The sequence below is a fragment of the Sebastes umbrosus genome, chromosome 6 (assembly GCF_015220745.1).
Source record: "Sebastes umbrosus isolate fSebUmb1 chromosome 6, fSebUmb1.pri, whole genome shotgun sequence".
In the NCBI taxonomy this organism is placed as follows: Eukaryota; Metazoa; Chordata; class Actinopteri; order Perciformes; family Sebastidae; genus Sebastes; species Sebastes umbrosus.
The window spans coordinates 6,076,628-6,093,893 of NC_051274.1; the positions used below are offsets into that span (position 1 = coordinate 6,076,628).

General features: G+C 40.6%; 1 protein-coding gene across 5 annotated transcripts in view; it reads right to left on the bottom strand.

Annotated features, from left to right (window-relative positions):
* Positions 1-5,629, bottom strand: part of LOC119490320 (paired box protein Pax-7-like) — a 73,787-nt gene extending 68,158 nt beyond the window's left edge. Inside the window, exons 1-4 of one of the 5 annotated variants that reach the window (XM_037773639.1) lie at positions 5,137-5,629; positions 4,087-4,322; positions 3,658-3,787; positions 3,360-3,488 (exon numbers count right to left, since the gene is read on the bottom strand). In XM_037773639.1, the coding sequence (XP_037629567.1) occupies positions 3,360-3,488; positions 3,658-3,787; positions 4,087-4,322; positions 5,137-5,221 (580 nt within the window). In that variant the 5' untranslated portion in view covers positions 5,222-5,629. Of the gene's footprint in view, positions 1-3,359; positions 3,489-3,642; positions 3,788-4,086; positions 4,323-5,097 lie in introns of all 5 variants that reach the window. The other 4 variants (XM_037773638.1, XM_037773635.1, XM_037773637.1 and 1 more) reach the window with 4 other exon arrangements.
* Positions 5,630-17,266: the final 11,637 nt, after the last annotated feature.

Sequence of the window (17,266 nt, forward strand, 5' to 3'; positions counted from 1 at the left end):
AATGGAATCAGGAAACATTTGTGGATTTTTACCAGATGAATGACTGAAATGATCATTCAGTTATCTTAGGAGATGAGTGCATTTCATCACAATGATCATCGTGATGACAATGACATCATAACTGCTGTTGATACCATTCCTCTATGTTGCACATTGGCTTCCAGCCTCCTCGTCTTTTTTCTTTTTTTTTTTTCAATATGTCTCTTAAAAATGTGAATTTTCGGTGCGAGGCAGCGGGGGAGAAAGGGGAGGTTAATCCCAGTTTAATACACTGATGCACAGCCCAGGACCGAGGCTGTGATGATTGTGTTATCTCCAGCCAACATTTGGGTCTCCCTCAATTTCAACCCGGCAAAATAGCTGGGAGAAAGTGCAGATGGAGTGGAGTAAGTGCGGATGCCCGGGGAAAAGTGTTATTAATAGCTGCAATAGAACTTCCCACAGCCTGTGCTCTAAAGCTGCCTCTCGTCACTTCCACTGGATTTGTTTGAAGTGCTCTCTCCATCCTCACTGTCAACCTTTTTTTTCTTTCAACCAGGCTTATTCTGGACTCCAAAATTGACACTGTTTTTTTTTTTTTCCCCCTGCAGGTTATGCATATCTTTGGGAAACAGCATATTGACTAAATGCTGCCTTACACTGCAGATGAAAAGAGTGTGCATCAGTCATTGTTACTGTTGGAAGCTCATCACAGATTGTATAAGGTTCGACCAAAAGCAGACAGCTGTCTAACTGAGGCCACCGAGGTTACCCTTCCTATCCATTACACCTGCCACCTATAAATTAAATGCATTTTCCTACTATATTAACAAACATTTAGTAACATGTTTGCAGTATATTCTGGAAACTATCATACATATTTGCACTACAGTAATCTACTGAATTCAAAATCATTATCTTGCAGTTTTTCATACTTTCCAAACATCATAAATGAATATAATAAAAATAAGATCTACAGTCATATTTTGTCATCTTGTTGCAGAGATATGATGATATACAGAATAAGCATGACTTTACAGAAATTGTCAAATATGCATGTATGTGTATGCAAATGTCAGTTCTGTAAGAAAATGCAGATTGAAGAGTGGAAAAGCATTCTATATTCACTAATTATGAATTGGTTAATATAAATCTCATAATGCATTGTTTTTTAAGTGTGTTTGTAAAACATATTGTGACTGGCTTTAACAGCTGTACAGAAATAAAGCATGTAGTTTACTTCCTACTGTATATCATGTGGAAAACCAGTAGAGTATCTGATGAAAAGATGCATATAGGAGGCCTATACTCATCCATGTGTCTGTCTCAGTCACAGCAGCCCACAGTCACACCTCTTTCATTCAGCCTCTCACACTGCTGCTAAAATACACTCTGCGTGGCTCTCCCTTCCTTGAGATTCTGCCAACATGCCACCAAAAACAATCCCATAAAAGCAAATGAAATGAATATTTAAAAATACAATCTAAACAACACGAGAGGAAACCTTAAAATCTCATGAATTTGCGCCACGGGCACCACACCACGAAGTGAAGCTGCTGAAAGATGAAAGTGAAAAGAAATAAAAGGCTCAATTTAATCTGCTTTAAAGCCCTTCAACAGAATGCATGTGCCTGGAACTGTGAGAGTGAGGGCTGATAGGGGATAAATATATTTCTTACCATGCCTTCGAGCTATTACACCGCTCTCCAACACAGACGCCTATTCAACAGACACCGGTTTCATTACCAGCTGTAATAGGCTAAGTCTTCAAATTATTAAATGCCAGGCCCGGATGACAGAAAGACACTATAGCTAGGCTGATCTTTTGAAGAACATGAAAAGGAGGACAGTTGATGGCGTTTGAAAAAAAAAAATGTAAATGACACCAGTAGAACCAGTGGTCAGGAAACACTGGGAGCTACAGGCCTTAAATCTAATTAATGGACAACTGATGTTGCTCCAATCAAAACAGGCCTACAAGACAAACAACAGTACAGATGTTCTTCTACAGCTGCTGTTCTTTGAATGAATGCTCAACTCAGTGATGAAAAATGACCCAGCACGTACACTTTGTCCCCAGCAATCTTTGAAACACAAAATATAAACAGTTGTATGCAACTTCTAGGAAAAAGGAAGGATATAAAATTGTCTATGTATCTCATAATATATAAAAGCTGCTAAATGCTAAATATGTGCCTCAATTTTAGAAAATAAATCTGAGAGAAATGTAACATCTTAATCATTAATGATTAAAAATATGTATCCCTTCGGCCCTTTTACGGATCAAATTTTGTTACTCAAGTTTATATAAATTAAATAATTAAAAAAATATATTTAAAAATATAAATCAAAAATATATTAATAATATTTAAATAAAGTTTTGCTAAAATTATTTATTATGTGCACATTTCATTAAAATCTTGCTATAAAATTAAATGAAAGAATTAAAAATAGATTTAAAAAAATATAAATTAAAAAAGATATATATAATAATTAAATACAATTTTGCTAAAATTATTTATTATGTGCACATTTCATTAAAAGCTTGCTATAAAATGAAATGAAATAATTAAAAATATATTTTAAAAAATAAAAATGTGAACATATATATAATAATTAAATAAAGTTTTGCTAAAATTATTTAAAATGTGCACATTTCATTAAAATCTTGCTATAAAATTAAATGAAATAATTAAAAATATATTTAAAAATATCTAAATTTAAACATATACATATAATAATTAAATAAAGTATTATTATGTGCACATTTCATTAAAATCTTGCTATAAAACATTTAAGATTTATTTTAAGATAAATCCAATTGTGGATCTTTTTTCTCCTGGTGGCATTTCATTTTATGAACTGAATATTCTACATGTTTATAATATCAGGTTATCGCATTTCTGTTTTTTATTATTTTAAATGTTTGGTTCCCATAGCCTCCACCGCAAATCACAGCTTGTTGTTGTTGGTGAACTGGCCGGCCATAGAGCCACTAGCAGGCCGCTGAGAGGTCGCTGGCCCCCGGCCTCCTGCCTGTGAGAGGTGTCGCTGTCAGGCCGCCTGTAATTGATATTGACTGGCACATCGGTCATCTGTCAGCGTCGCTTTCAAGGGAGCGATTACTCCGCGCCACGGGAGACCGATCCACTCCAGAGCTCACCATCATTAATAATGAAGCAGCTCCTGCAGTCTACTGGGAGAACAGCTTAAAGGAGGAAACCCGGAGCGACAAAGCGCTCATTTAACACCAATTTGTAGACAACTCATCGCGTAGTAGAAGACAGTATAAAGTCCAACCTGCAGCTGTCCACACAGGCTCTTTAACTGACCAGACAGACAGACAGGCAGGCTGGATGTGTGTTTCTCCTCTGGCCTACCTTTGTCGCCGAGGATGCCGTCGATGCTGTGTTTGGTTTTCTTTTCTCCGTCTTCATCCTTTTTGTCACACTCGTCCTCATCGTCCTTTTTTCCAAATCGAGCTCGAAGCACGCGGCTGATCGAACTCACTGCGAACACAGAGACAGCTTCACTATATAGGCTAATAGCATCATAATAATAATAATAATAATAATAATAATAATAATAATAATAATAATAATAATAATAATAATTTGAATCGGAAAAAGCGGAGAATGAAAGATTTAATTAAATGCCGCTTACCAGAGGAGGCCTCACCTGAAGGGACTGTGCTTCTGTCACACACCCCGTCCTTCAGCAGTTTATCCCGGATCTCCCAGCTGAACATGCCCGGGTTGTCCCGCTTGTACTCCTCGATCCGCTTCTCCACGTCCGGCGTGGCTACCTGCTGCAGGTGGACCAGCAGGACCGAGAGACAGAGACACAGGACACAATGTGATGAGTATATATAGACCACAGGCTGCTGAAATGTCGTAAACGTGTAAAAAAAATAATACTTAAAAAACAGTCAAACTGCATTAGGTCTAAATATCAAATAAATACATTAAACAATAATAATAATAATAATAATAATAATAATAATAAAACAAATAACAATTCTTATTTCATTTATTATTATTTAATTATTATTATTATTTTATCATTCATTTATTATTATTATTATTATTATGATCCGGTTCCACTCACCCTGGGCTTGCTGCCTCCTATGGCTCCTGGCCGGATGGATCCGGTCTCCTGGTACCTGCAGAGGATCTTGGAGACGCAGCCGTGAGAGACGCGCAGCTGTCTGGAGATGACGCAGGGTCTGATCCCGTGGTGGGCCATCTCCACTATCTTGTGTCGGATGTGGTTGGGCAGCGGCCGGCCGTTGATGAAGACTCCTCCGAGCTGGTTCACCCGACCTTGGCCCAGAGGAGTGGACACTGTAGGAGGGGGTGGGGGGGACAACAAGGTCACACTCAGCATGGAGCTGCATTCAATACATTTAATCATCATGACACAGTTAAAAGAAAAAATAGTCCCATTTAAATGTTGTGTTTCCCCTTAAAACATATTTTCGTATAGGGCCTATAATAATTATTCTCAGTTATTCAACTCGACATGTTTGTTAACAGATTGCATTAAGCATTAAGGGATGGTACTTCACAGCTCCATCCTGAAGAGGAGGTGAAGAGCCCCTTCTGTCCGGCTTCATTATTCACTATCACGCTTTCCAAATATTGGTGTAATCCTCCGCTTCTCTTTCTCCTTTTTTTTCTATTTCATTGATTTGATTTCCAGGCGCATCAGGGCACTTGAAGAAATCCATAATTTTTGGTTACACAGACTGTCTCCTTCATGGGATGTAGACTCATTTCAAATGTTGTTGACAAAATGGTCACTGCATGATTAATATAGGCCTAAGTGAAAAGCAGCTAATATTTAGACTATAAACTAATATTATAACATTTTTTTTTTTTTTTTTACAATTTTAGTAAGATAAAAAAATATATATTTTCAATGTGTGAAAAGAAGTTGTTTTGATGTGAGTCATTCATGGCAAAATAAAATAAAAATGAAAATAAAGTAGCCAAGACTATACTGGATCCTGGAGCTAAAGTCTCATGTTTAGCCTAGCATATTTTCATTTTCAAATTGAGCGCTCAAGTTTCACATATTCTCCTCAGTGTGAGTCTAAAAGAGAGGCCTCCTGCTCACTCATCATCAGCTGCTGCTGCTCCGCTGGATACAGCCTACCTTCCAGAGGGAATCCGGTGCGCGGGTAGTTCTGACCGGGAGCCGGGCGCATCATCCGCGGGACCGTTCCTGGCAAAGACGACATGGTACCATTAAAACAAAAAAAAATAAAACAAAAAAATACAAAAGAAAAATAAAAGCAAAAAAAAAAAAAGAGGGACACGTTTTTAGATGTCCAGTTCAAGTGCAGACTTGTTGGTCACAAGAGATTTTTCAAAGGTGGAAATATTCTGACGGATCCAGTGTTGTTGGCGGAGAAAAAGAGAAAAAAAAGCAGATGAAATAGCCTGGGCCCTCTCTACCTCTCTACCAGAGAGACAGACCCCAGATCAGCCTCGTGGAGCAGGTCTGGAGGAGTGCGCAGCGCTGTGTGTGTGTGAGTGTGTGTGTGTGGAGCGGCAGGGAGTCCTCACACTGTTAATGAGCTCACTATATACCAGTGCTGTGTCTCTGACATGAGCTTATTTAACCGGTGTGTGAAGGCTGGACTACTTTAGACTGTCTCCGTCCCGGACAAGTCTGGACCAGGCGGGTGTGAGATGGGAGGGGTGGGGTGGTGGGGTGGTGGGGTGGTGGGGGACGGGTCGGGAGCGCCGATAGGTTCCTGGAGATTTCTCTTTTTCTCCAGAGAAAAGCTCCAACAAGTTTCAGCAGCCAATGGGAACGAAGGGATCAAGATGCGCGCACACACACACACGCACACACACACACACACACACACACACACACACACACACACACACACACACACACGCACACACGTCGCCAGAAACACCATATTACGCGCACACACTCACACTGAAACGCTTCACAGAGGGGACACAACAACTTCTCACCTGTCAAATACAAATTCAGTGCAATAATTACAATAAAAAGAAGCCACGGTGGTTGTCAGTGGTTGTCAGTGTTTCTACAACTGGAGACAATCAAAAACAGCCTTGTTAATATAATGCAATATTATTATAGGCTAGTTCTTATAAACAAGCTCTATTTTGATGATTTTTTTTAATGCACTCTGCATGGTGCCTTATTTCTGCTACATTCACTGAAATAAAGTTCCTTCAATTTATTTGATTTTAAAGCTGCAGTGGGTAGAAATTGAGCTGATTAAAAAAGTATTTTTTATAAAACGGTCACTATATCCTGACAGTGTAGTGCATGAGACAGGTAATCTAACCTGCCCTGAAAACGTTTAATGAAAAGGTGAAACATTGTCTGAAACTAAACCAAACCTGTGATTATTGATTGGGAACTTACAATTGATTGAAATGTAAAATGTTGTTAAATGTGATTTTATGTATTTTGTGGTATTATGTATAGGCATATTTTTACCTTTTTCTTAAAAGCCTAACCAGGGACAAAGTTCTGCAAATCAGCTACGACTAGAAGACCTATACATTGCATCGGTTGCACTTTAATTAAGTGTAACAATAGCCTACATGTATTGTCCCTATCAAATTAATAAATTAATCAGTTAATTTGAAAAAAAATCATGTGCCTCTGTGTCCTCTGGTGCTCCTAATGGCATCTGCGAGATTTCACAGACCGGAGGGAAAACAAGCAGTCAGAGCTGATCTGGAGTCTGCCGTCCAGCTGCCGTCTATGAGAACCGGCTGTCAATCACTCGCAAACTCTGACCAAACGGTCAAACTAGGCAGCGCTGATCAAATATCAATCATGATTCTGTTACTGTAATGCCTATTTCTCACATAAAATGTTTTCAGAAACATCTTTTAGTGTACTGTTTAGCTGTAAAATTGGAAGGTTTGTGACCCGGCAGCCTTGTTGAGATCTGTTGAAGAAACACCGTCCACCAGCCAGAGCACAGCCAATAGGAATGCTCTCTCTCTGAAATGGCCTGTGATTGGTCAAAGTCTCCCGTCACGGGGTAGATTTTTTAAAGCCTGAAAACAGAGCCATGAGGAGGTGCAGAAGTCTAGTTTTCTCTCAGAATACTTGAATTACAATATGCTGAAAGGTTATTATGGAATTTTTGCCCAATGATGCCAAAAATATTCTGCCTACTGCTGGTTAAATGTGTACATCGGTCCCACATGATCAGAATGACACAATTTCCCTATTTTTCTCAATTATTTATTGCTTGTCAAACCACAATATTCCATTCATATTAGACTGTTTAAAAGACTCATGTTGATTCAACATTTTATTTTTCAGTTACGAAAAATTCCAATTTATTGTGTAATGTTAAAGTAATTTCATCATCTTAAGGGGACCTGATTTCTGTAACTCCAACTTGACTTCTTAATGCTGATATTATTTAAATGTATAATGTAACTGTAAAGCAATATGTCCCTGGTACCCAAGTTAGATCTGTAAATCTAACTTGATTTGTTAAAATTAACTCCATCCAAATGTATTGTAGATGTTAGTTGCATGTTTAAGTGTGTGCAAATACAAAATCCACTGACAATAAAAAGGCAAAGAGTTCAGCGTAAAAGCTTGCAATATTGAGCTTTCATATACACAAACTTAAACTTGAACATACTAGAACCTTATAAAACACGCTGTATACTCTAAACATCTATGACAAATACCAATATTTTCCAATCAGTAGTTAATGACAGATTAATTCAGTGTAAATACAGGCCTACATGTCTTAATCATTGACAAATTAAACCTTTATTTCCAGATTAATTATGAATAATGATGTTGAAAATATTAGTAGTTGTTAGTAATTAGTATAGTATTGAGTAGAAACAGAATACTTCACAACTGCTGTCATTAAACATTTATGACTAGAGCTGGAAAACAGTTAAATGTATTGATGTTGACACACACACACACACACACACACACACACACACACCTGCATTTATTTTGACAGGCTGTTATGTTAGGAAGACTATCGCAAATTCACACACATTAAGCTTTTTCCCGAGCTTCACCCTTAAATATTCAGGGGTTACAAAGAGAAAATGACCTGGCGACGCCGATGCCTGTAACCATAGTAACACACTACTGCCTGATGGCACTCGAGAGAGAGATGAGGAGAGGGAGAGACGCTGTCCATTTAAGCCAATATTACAGTAAATAAATACATTCATAAATAAACATTGCTATGAATTAAATCCTAAAATAAATAAATGAGGCAATAAATATAGAAATAAATGTAAATATAAATATATAAACGAATCAATATTGTTCAGTGAATAAATCTGGGTTTTTTTTAAAAAAAGGACATTTTTTAATGGACTAGGCCTAGAATTATTTATTTCAGGGGACCTTTATTTTTTTTAAAAAAGGCCACATTTGTTTCACAGCTCTTTTTATTTTCATCTGTTATATATTCAAATGAATGGGGCCTGGTTATCTCACAGATTCAGTCCAACACAACAGTACACTGTGCAAAACTGTAACTGCGTTGATCATACCAGTTTCCAGTTTGTACCACTAATAAATGTCAACGACGTGGACAGAATTGCACTTTCACCTGCACCCACCAGCAAACAGGGGAAAGATTTCAAGCTGTACATATCAAGTTACGTCCACAATTACAAGGGTGAGTACCTGATTTCAACCTGGACCCCCATGTTTTCGTGTCTAAGTGACTAATGGGGACCACACTTTTTGAAATTGGTCCAGTATTGAGGGAGAACGCTGTAACCAGCAGGAACAAGCTGCGAGGGCAAGTGAGCAGCGTCAACGTAACGTTACCGTCCACGAAAAGTGCTTGTTTTTGCCACTGACGACTCAGATTGTTATTAGTGGCTGACAACATTACTTAAAGGACCCTACAGAGAAATAAAACAGTTTTCTTTCTGTTTGTTATTGTGTCCAAGTCCCGCTCAAGGAGAAGTCTCATGAAATCTGAATACCGTATACTCTGAAATCTGAAATCCGTATACTCTGGCTCAAATGAATACGGGCAGCCATCGAATTCAAAGACCTCATCCACATTGTCGAAATCATCTAAATATTCAGCCATGACACTGAAAATCTTTTAGATAACACTAAGCTACGCTTTCTGTACTCCAACACAACAAACTCTGCCAGGTTGGCACTCGCATTTCAACCATGGAGGTATTCCATTATTCCACCCTTGTCTTCCAGCAACACGTCAACTTGCAAGATTTCACAACAAGACTTCTCTTTGAGCGAGACTCCTTCCATAATGTCAGACACTTCTAATAACAATCAGCCCGTCATTGCAAAAAACAAGCACTTTTAGTGGATGTAATTGACAGTTTCAGGTTGCCCCGATAGGATTACATTGTAGCCCAGTAGCAGCTGTGTCTACAGCGCTCTCCCTCAATACTGGACCATTTTCAGAAATTGTTGTCCCTATTAGTCAGTTAGACACAAAAACCTGGGAAATGGGTCATGGTTGAAAAATACCGAAGTTACCCTTTAAGCCTATCCTAGCCTACCCTGTAGCCTAGCTTGTTGTCTGTAACGCTAATTTATTTTTCTACATGGAGTTTGGCTAGATTGAAAGACAGACGACGGACAGTATGTGCATTTTTGAATTAACTGACTTTGTGTTTTTTCTCAGTATCCAAGAAAGATCGAGACACATTTGAGTTTGCATCATGAACCTCAGAATTTTTGGAACTATGTGCCCACTGTATGCGCTGCACTTTTCATTTCAACATGGACGCCTTCGACTGGCCGAGCAGGTTCGCCTGTACAGTCATCTCTATGGCTGCTCATTGAGAGACCACAGGGACAGTCACATGACATTAAATCCTTGGAAAGAAATAGCCAACACACTGGGGAAAGAGGAGGCATTTCGCTGTAGGCTGTGGAAAAGAGATCGCGATTTCCGGTAACGCTCTTCCGGTAACATTTGTTGACTTCTTGTTTATCCACAGACTATTTTGTTTCTACGCCACCTGGCGTTTCGGAATATATTGTAACGAACAACACGCTACACATAAACGCCTCTGTGCATGCTCGTAGCGCACGCGCCATCTACGGAGGCCCACGCCATGATGTCGCCCGCGAGTATAAACAAACCTTAAGGGCGGGAGGTAGGGGAGGTGGGGAACTTCAGCAAGTCTGCGAATAATGTAATTGTAATTCAAATATTACATCTAAACACACATCATGTTAAATACGCACCTCATCATTTGAACCGAAGCCCGGTAGAGAAAATGGCTGCGATGTCCGTAAAACCAAAGCAGAGAACAATGGCAGAGAGAGAGTAAGCTTTAGTTTAGTAGTAGATCAGTAATTATGTGAAAGTAAAATATGCACACAGAATAGCTTATGTGTTGATGTCTATGAAAATTCCTTTAAATAGGAGCATGCACTGTGACAGCCTGGTCAATATGATTCTTCTCAGTAGGCCACTTGTAGTTTTCATACCACGCTGTGATTTATTTATATTTGTTTGCAAATATATGTGGAAATGTGCGTGTGTCTGGCATTGGATTCTATCCTTTATTATTTTTATGTCCACCTTGTTAAATACTTTGTAATGAGCACTCGTTTTGATAAGTGTTATATATAGATAACCTTCATTATTATAACAATTATTATAACCAACCACACAAGATGTGTTTGTTAACAGATGAAACCTTCATTGCACAACATGAGACTAACACAATCTATAGCGTTAAATATTACAATTACACAGAAAGTTGTGACTTTCTACAACACGTGGTGTTTGCTGTCAAAACTAAGAGCCAATCAGCTCTTTGATCAGGCGCGAGCCAGGCGTTTCCCATAATGCCCTGGGTGTTGCAGTCGATAGAGAGCAACTGCAGCGCCTGACTCTAAAAACTGCGGCCGCCTCGATCTCGTGAGGTTATCGTTGCCCACGTGTGCATGACGTCAGAGCAAGTCGGCATCAAGTCGGACACAAATCTAACCGGCATGCATTACGCGGCGATCGCCAGTGGTTAATTCTGCGCAGGCCTGGCTCATCTCGAACGAGCCTATAAACTGGATATTTCCAAGATGGCTTCTATCCCACCTGCTTCCTGGAAGGCCGGTGCCTTCTAGGCACCCAACTTGGTTTGTTTGGTTTGGTTCTATTTAGTTATCCTTCATGTTACAGGTACATTAACACTACAGTTCACATTGCACCTAAATCCCACACCTCACTCCTGACTACTGACTTTATACCCTTACTGACTTTATTTTTGCTTCAGTTGAATTATCTATAATAAATCGACTTGCTTATTTAAACTGTTGTTGTGTAGACTTCCCTTCTTTGTGATGCTCCTGAACGAGCAGGGCATAACAAGCACACTATCCAAGTCATTGGTGGAGAGTTGCTGGACCTGTCTGTCCTCAAAGTGCCAGAGATATACAAGGACTTCACCCCTGTTTCTGTACCATGGGTCACCTGCGAGGTGCCGCCAGTGAACTTGGTAAAGTTCAAGTCGGCAGTCCCTTGACATATTAGCAACCCGTGAAGGCTAGAAGGCCATCGGCATTCGATACCGCCGTACAAGGCACCCTTTAATGGCGGTATGAGACGCACCAGGCTTTCCATTAACTACGATGTACTCAGAGAAAGAGTGCTGTGGTGACGTATTTCAAAAGCGTAAGAGGCCCACAGAGTGGGCAGGAGTGGAAGTGGATGGGCCCAATAAATACAAGGCTTTCATGCAGGAGGTCGCCGTGTCCCGTGCGTCTCGCTTCACTTCGCAATCAGCTGTTCGTTCGTGTCCCGTGTTCACAACGTCAAGTCACATTTGTACTGTAAATTATTTTTAATTTGAAGCCCAACCATGTTGTTTTTTTTCCCTATACCTAACTCGTGGTTTTGTTGCCCAGACCTAAGCAAATGTTTTTGTTTAATTCACAACATTACCAAGCAAACATTTCAGAGTCGATCAGATGTCTAATCTGCATTTAATTTCATCGGTGTCCAGTATGGTCCGCAGAAGCCTGCTGCCGATGTCTTTCGCTGGGTCTTTTCCGCTTGTGACGACCGCTACGGTGTGTTGGACTACAGCGTGTTGGACTACAGCGTGTTGGACTACAGAGTGTTGGACTACAGAGTGTTGGACTACAGCGTGTTGGACTACAGCGTGTTGGACTACAGCGTGTTGGACTACAGCTGTCCCCCCTCTCCCACCTAGGTAAGTGAGCTGTGTTCACCATGGTTTTACAGCCCGGCTCATCCAACTCAGGCGGCTGTCTTTCGCCCCCTCTACCAGACATCTGGCAGTGTGTAGCGCCATCCTACTATCAGCCACTGAAAATGAGAGCCCGGTTTTCAGGTGGATTGTCTCAGGCAGCAGGGTCCCACGGAGGCATGTTACCCCGGCGTGCCCTCCCTCGGCGACGGCCTCCGCCTGCTTCCACTGGCATCCAGCTGGTCAGAGAGCGGGCCTTCTCTGCTGCTACATGACAGGGAAATGCTGGAATATTTTGACAAACTATTTCGACTGGGAGCGCAGCTGGCTGCAGCTGCTAATAACTGTTGGGCGTCTTCCCAGCCGGACGCCCCCTGCCTCGCTGCCTCAGATTAACATATTGGACCAGAGCTTCAGCCAAATTAATTATCTGATTCAAGGTGTTGCAAAAGCCACGGGCCGTGTGATGTCTCTAGCCCGTCATATGTATCTGGGACTCACGGCTCCTCCGGGGAAGAGTGGAGGGTGTCCCCTGCAGGGTTAGGCCATGGCTTTACCTAGATCAGTTTTCGAACTATCTGAGTTGGCTAGGGCCCCCTATTTCTCCGCTGTGGAGGCCTAGGTTACAAAGATGTAGGCAGGCTGTGGTTTCTAATCTTTAGCCGATCTGGATCAGTGTGGTTAGGTCCATGTGGTGGCGCGGCAGGGCTCCACCCACTGTACCCATAAAGTCCAGTAGAGGGCGGAGCCTGTTCAAATTAGAATGAAGGTTATTATATTGTAACCCTAGTTCTATAAGCACAGGCAGAGCCCTCTACCAAGGGGGCCCTGCCGCTCCTGTTCCATTCGCTGAAGAGGACGTGGGTTACCAGGCAGCGCTGGACGCCGCCTCATATACTGTGGTAACGCACATATTCGGTAGGCACGTCCTGATTTGCCGGCTACGTGTATGAAAATGTCAGTGGGCGAATGCGTGTGTGTGATTGGAGGAGAGTAGTACCCATTAGGCCTGGGACGACACACCTATCTCCCGATTCGATACTATCAAGATACTTGGATGACGATTCGATATGTATTGCGATTTTTAGGTATTGCGATTCGATATTATGATTCATTGCGATTTTTGTTAACACTAGACCATGCGAAAAAGTTGAATAACACACTTCTAGGGACTTTTACCCTGGAAAATATCTAAATCAATACAGTAAAAATTTCGGCAAGTATGAAGTCAGGGATATCAGATCTACGCCGACCCTCTGCCAGTTTCTGCTAGCTACGGCCGGCCGGCTACTGTTTGTTTTGAGTGACGGATACTGAACGGATATGACATCACGTTACTCTGACTACAACAATAAAAGCGGTAACTTCCTTCTACCTCCGCATATATTTAAATGAAGCAATTATATCGATTCTGGTATTAAAAAATCAATATCAAAATCGGAAAACAAAAAAAATCGCGATACATAGGTGAATCTTCTTTTTTCCCACCCCCATTATCCATTGAGTCCAGTAGAGGGCTCTGCCTGTGCTTATAGATCTAGGGTAACAATATTGTAACCTTCATTACTGAGGCTGAACAAAAGGTTTTACTATCATCCCCGGTCTCCCCTATATGAAATTTACTTCTTAAATTAATTTTTTACTAAATCAATTAGATCAAGTGTGCTTTATTGCTGTAATCCATGCAGCTCAGGGACAGGGACAGGGACAGGGGCAGGGGCAGGGGCTTTAATGTGTTATATCCTGCCCTGTCAGTTTGTGTATATTGTTTTTGTTGTATTATAAATGTGGTAAATAAAATATTGGAAGAAATTTTTTTTTTTACTAAATACACACACAAGCAAAAAAGATCAAACGTTACTTTGTAGTTTGTCCCAATTTGCAGTTTTCAGTAGAGCTTCCACTGCCGCCTACATAAAATTGGACATTGTCACACCCACAGAACTTATAGCCAGCACAGCTCTTGTGCTGCATGTAGATAAATAAGTATTCCTCAATCTGTTGAAAACTTGTTTTACAGTTACAGAATAAACACACCTTTGACAAAATGTTATGCAATTCAGAAATTCCTACTGCTTTTCATTCACACTGTAAAATAGGATGTGACTCAAATGCTAAACACCAAATTTAGAGATCATTTGGTTTATAAACTGTGAAAAAAAAAGTTCGTAAACTTGTGTTTGGTCAATTATTTCTCTGTTGTTACAAAATAACGAATGATAAGAAGAATGGGTCCTAAAATGAACCAAAAGTTCACAGGACTAATGCACAGGAAAACTGCTTTGCCAGCCAACTATGCCCGTGTTTCATTTTCAAAAATGCACAGCTAGCGTGCTAGCTTCCTCGGCTTCAGTTGGTATGTAACGTTACAAATACGGAAAAACCTGCTATCTCTAAGAATACGCCATGTAGCATCAAACTCAACACTTTAGTATGGAAATGGTAAAAGCATAGTGTCTTTACAAATACATTCGCATTTTAAATTTCAGTGTCTTCTCCGAACTCACCTCAACTTGCATGCCCCCCCTGACGAATTCAATGTGAAACTGATATCATCTGTTGCGCATGCATTGGAGGCCAAAGGAATTAGTGTTGGTGTGCAAGGAAAAATTGTCCTGAATGGAACTCGAGGAGATGCTGGAAAAATCATACATATTGGCCATATACATGATAGCATAATCTGTCTAGAATAATAACACTTTTCAATAACAAAATTAATTCGTAAACACCACACACGCTCATGTTACAACGTTATATCGTTGTTATTACCTCCGCCAAGACCAAAGGCCTAGGAGGAGGTTTTGTTTTCATCGGCGTTGGTCTGTTTGTTGGTTTGTTGGTTTGTATGTTTGGAGGATTACTCCAAAAGTCTGCGATGGATTTAAATGTCATTTTTTGGAGGGGTGGGGTGTGACACAATGAACAATCCATTAGATTTTGGTGGCAACCCGGATCATGATCCGGCTTCTGGAATTTTTTTTAATAACTCCGCTCAGCCTGTGCATTAACACCACAGGCTTTAAGACATGCGCAGTGTCACTGATGACGCGTTCATGATGCATCACCCTGCCTCTTTCCTTCTGCCTGCAGAGAGAGCGACAGAAAGAGAGCGGGGGGTGGAGGGAGGGGGGACGATGACTGTAGATTCGCCTTTTTTTCACATTAAACTCGGTGAAATTACAGTTGACTTAGACCAACGCACACTTTGTGATTGTTGGAAAGTGTAACGACAACGGTTTAGGTGAGTTTTATTTTGTTTCTGTCCAGTTTGAATTAAGTGTTTTACGATGCTCCGCTACGTACAGCTGATCTCAACATAAATAAAAATACACGTGGATGATGGCGCAAGCTGAACAGTGCCATTCTAGTTTCAAACAGTGTTTATTCAGTTTTAAATAGTGTTTATTCAGTTACACCATTGTATAAATTTTCCTTGAAATCACCATTCCCCTAAGATTAAGTTTTCATGTCAGCAAAGGGTTGAAAAGTGATGCCGAGGGGTCTGACAAAGCGTCAGTATGTGACGTGTTCGCCCACCAGGATGCGCCACTGGCTGGCTACAAACTACAATCATCTGCATGCATTTTTGTTTGTGAACAGCTGCACTTAAAGTCTCTTGGTCACCTGGGACATTGCTCACAAAATGCAACTGGGGACAAAGTTCTTCTGCAGATTGGCATTGACTAAGGAGACCTAGACTTACCTCCTCACACTGAGCCTTGCTAAAACAGAGCTCTGTAGAACGGCTGGCTGACAGGATTTTCCCAGGGATCAATCAGACAGCAGCAATGAAAACTAGCCTTGAAATGGAAGCAGATGCCGTTCATGAGTACGACCAGATCAAGAGGGTCAACTGCTGTCTTTGCAGGCTGGTAATCCTCCCTGAAGCTCCATGGCTTGGCTCATCTCCAGATGGGGTTGTCTTCGACCCGTCGGAGAATCCCCAATTTGGCCTTGTTGAAATTAAATGTCTTAACGTGAAGAGCTATGTTGATTATTCACACCTTAAAATGCAAAAAGGCGTTGAAGCAACAGTATTCATCTCATTACAGGGACGCAGTGGTGTAACTTTGTGGTGTGTAATTTAAAGTGAATAATTCATGCTGGCTTGTGTCACTTAAAGTGGCAGTAGGTAGTATATTTTTGGCATCATCGGGCAAAAATTCCATAATAACCTTTCAGCATATTGTAATTCAAGTGCTCTGAGAGATAACTAGACTTCTGCATCTCATCATGGCTCTGTTTTCAGGCTTTAAAAAATCTAGCCCGTGACAGGAGACTTTGGCCAATCACAGGTCATTTCAGAGAGAGAGCGTTCCTATTGGCTTTGCTCCGGCTGGTGGACAGTGCTTGGTATTTCCTCGACTGATCTCAACATGGCTGCCGGGTCACAAACTTTCTCATTTTACAGTTAAACAGTACACTACAAGATGATTCTGAAAACATTTTATAAAAGAAGTAGGCATTACAGTAACATAATATTGATTCACATTTCATCAGCGCTGCCTAGTTTGACCATTTGGTCAGAGTTCGCGAGCAATTGACAGCCAGCTCTCATAGACGGCGGCTGGACGGCAGACTCCAGATCAGCTCTTACTGCTTGTTTTCCTCCAGTCTGTGAAATCTTGCAGATGCCATTAGGAGCACCGGAGGACGACGGAGGACACCGGAGGACACAGAGGCACATGATTTCTTTCAGATTACCTGTCTCATCATCACTACTGTCAGGATATAGTGACTGTTTTATAAAAATAAACCTTTTTAATAATTTTTGCTCCATTTCTACCAACTGCAGCTTCAACAATAGATTGGTATTCTTCATTCATTATCTTTATGTTTTACATAAAGACTTAAAAGCAGCTGATTTAATAATTTACAACAGTTTACAAAACTAATGTCTAGACGTGGTGAACAAGATCACTGAACAGGTGGTAAGATCAATCTGAGAGGTTACGAGACAACATTTAATGCACAAAATTATATTTTTTTTCTTGTGGTGTTCCTCTAATCTTTGCTTTGTTTTATATTTATTGACTTATTTTTACCATATTTTCAACTTTTAATTACTGGATAATGTG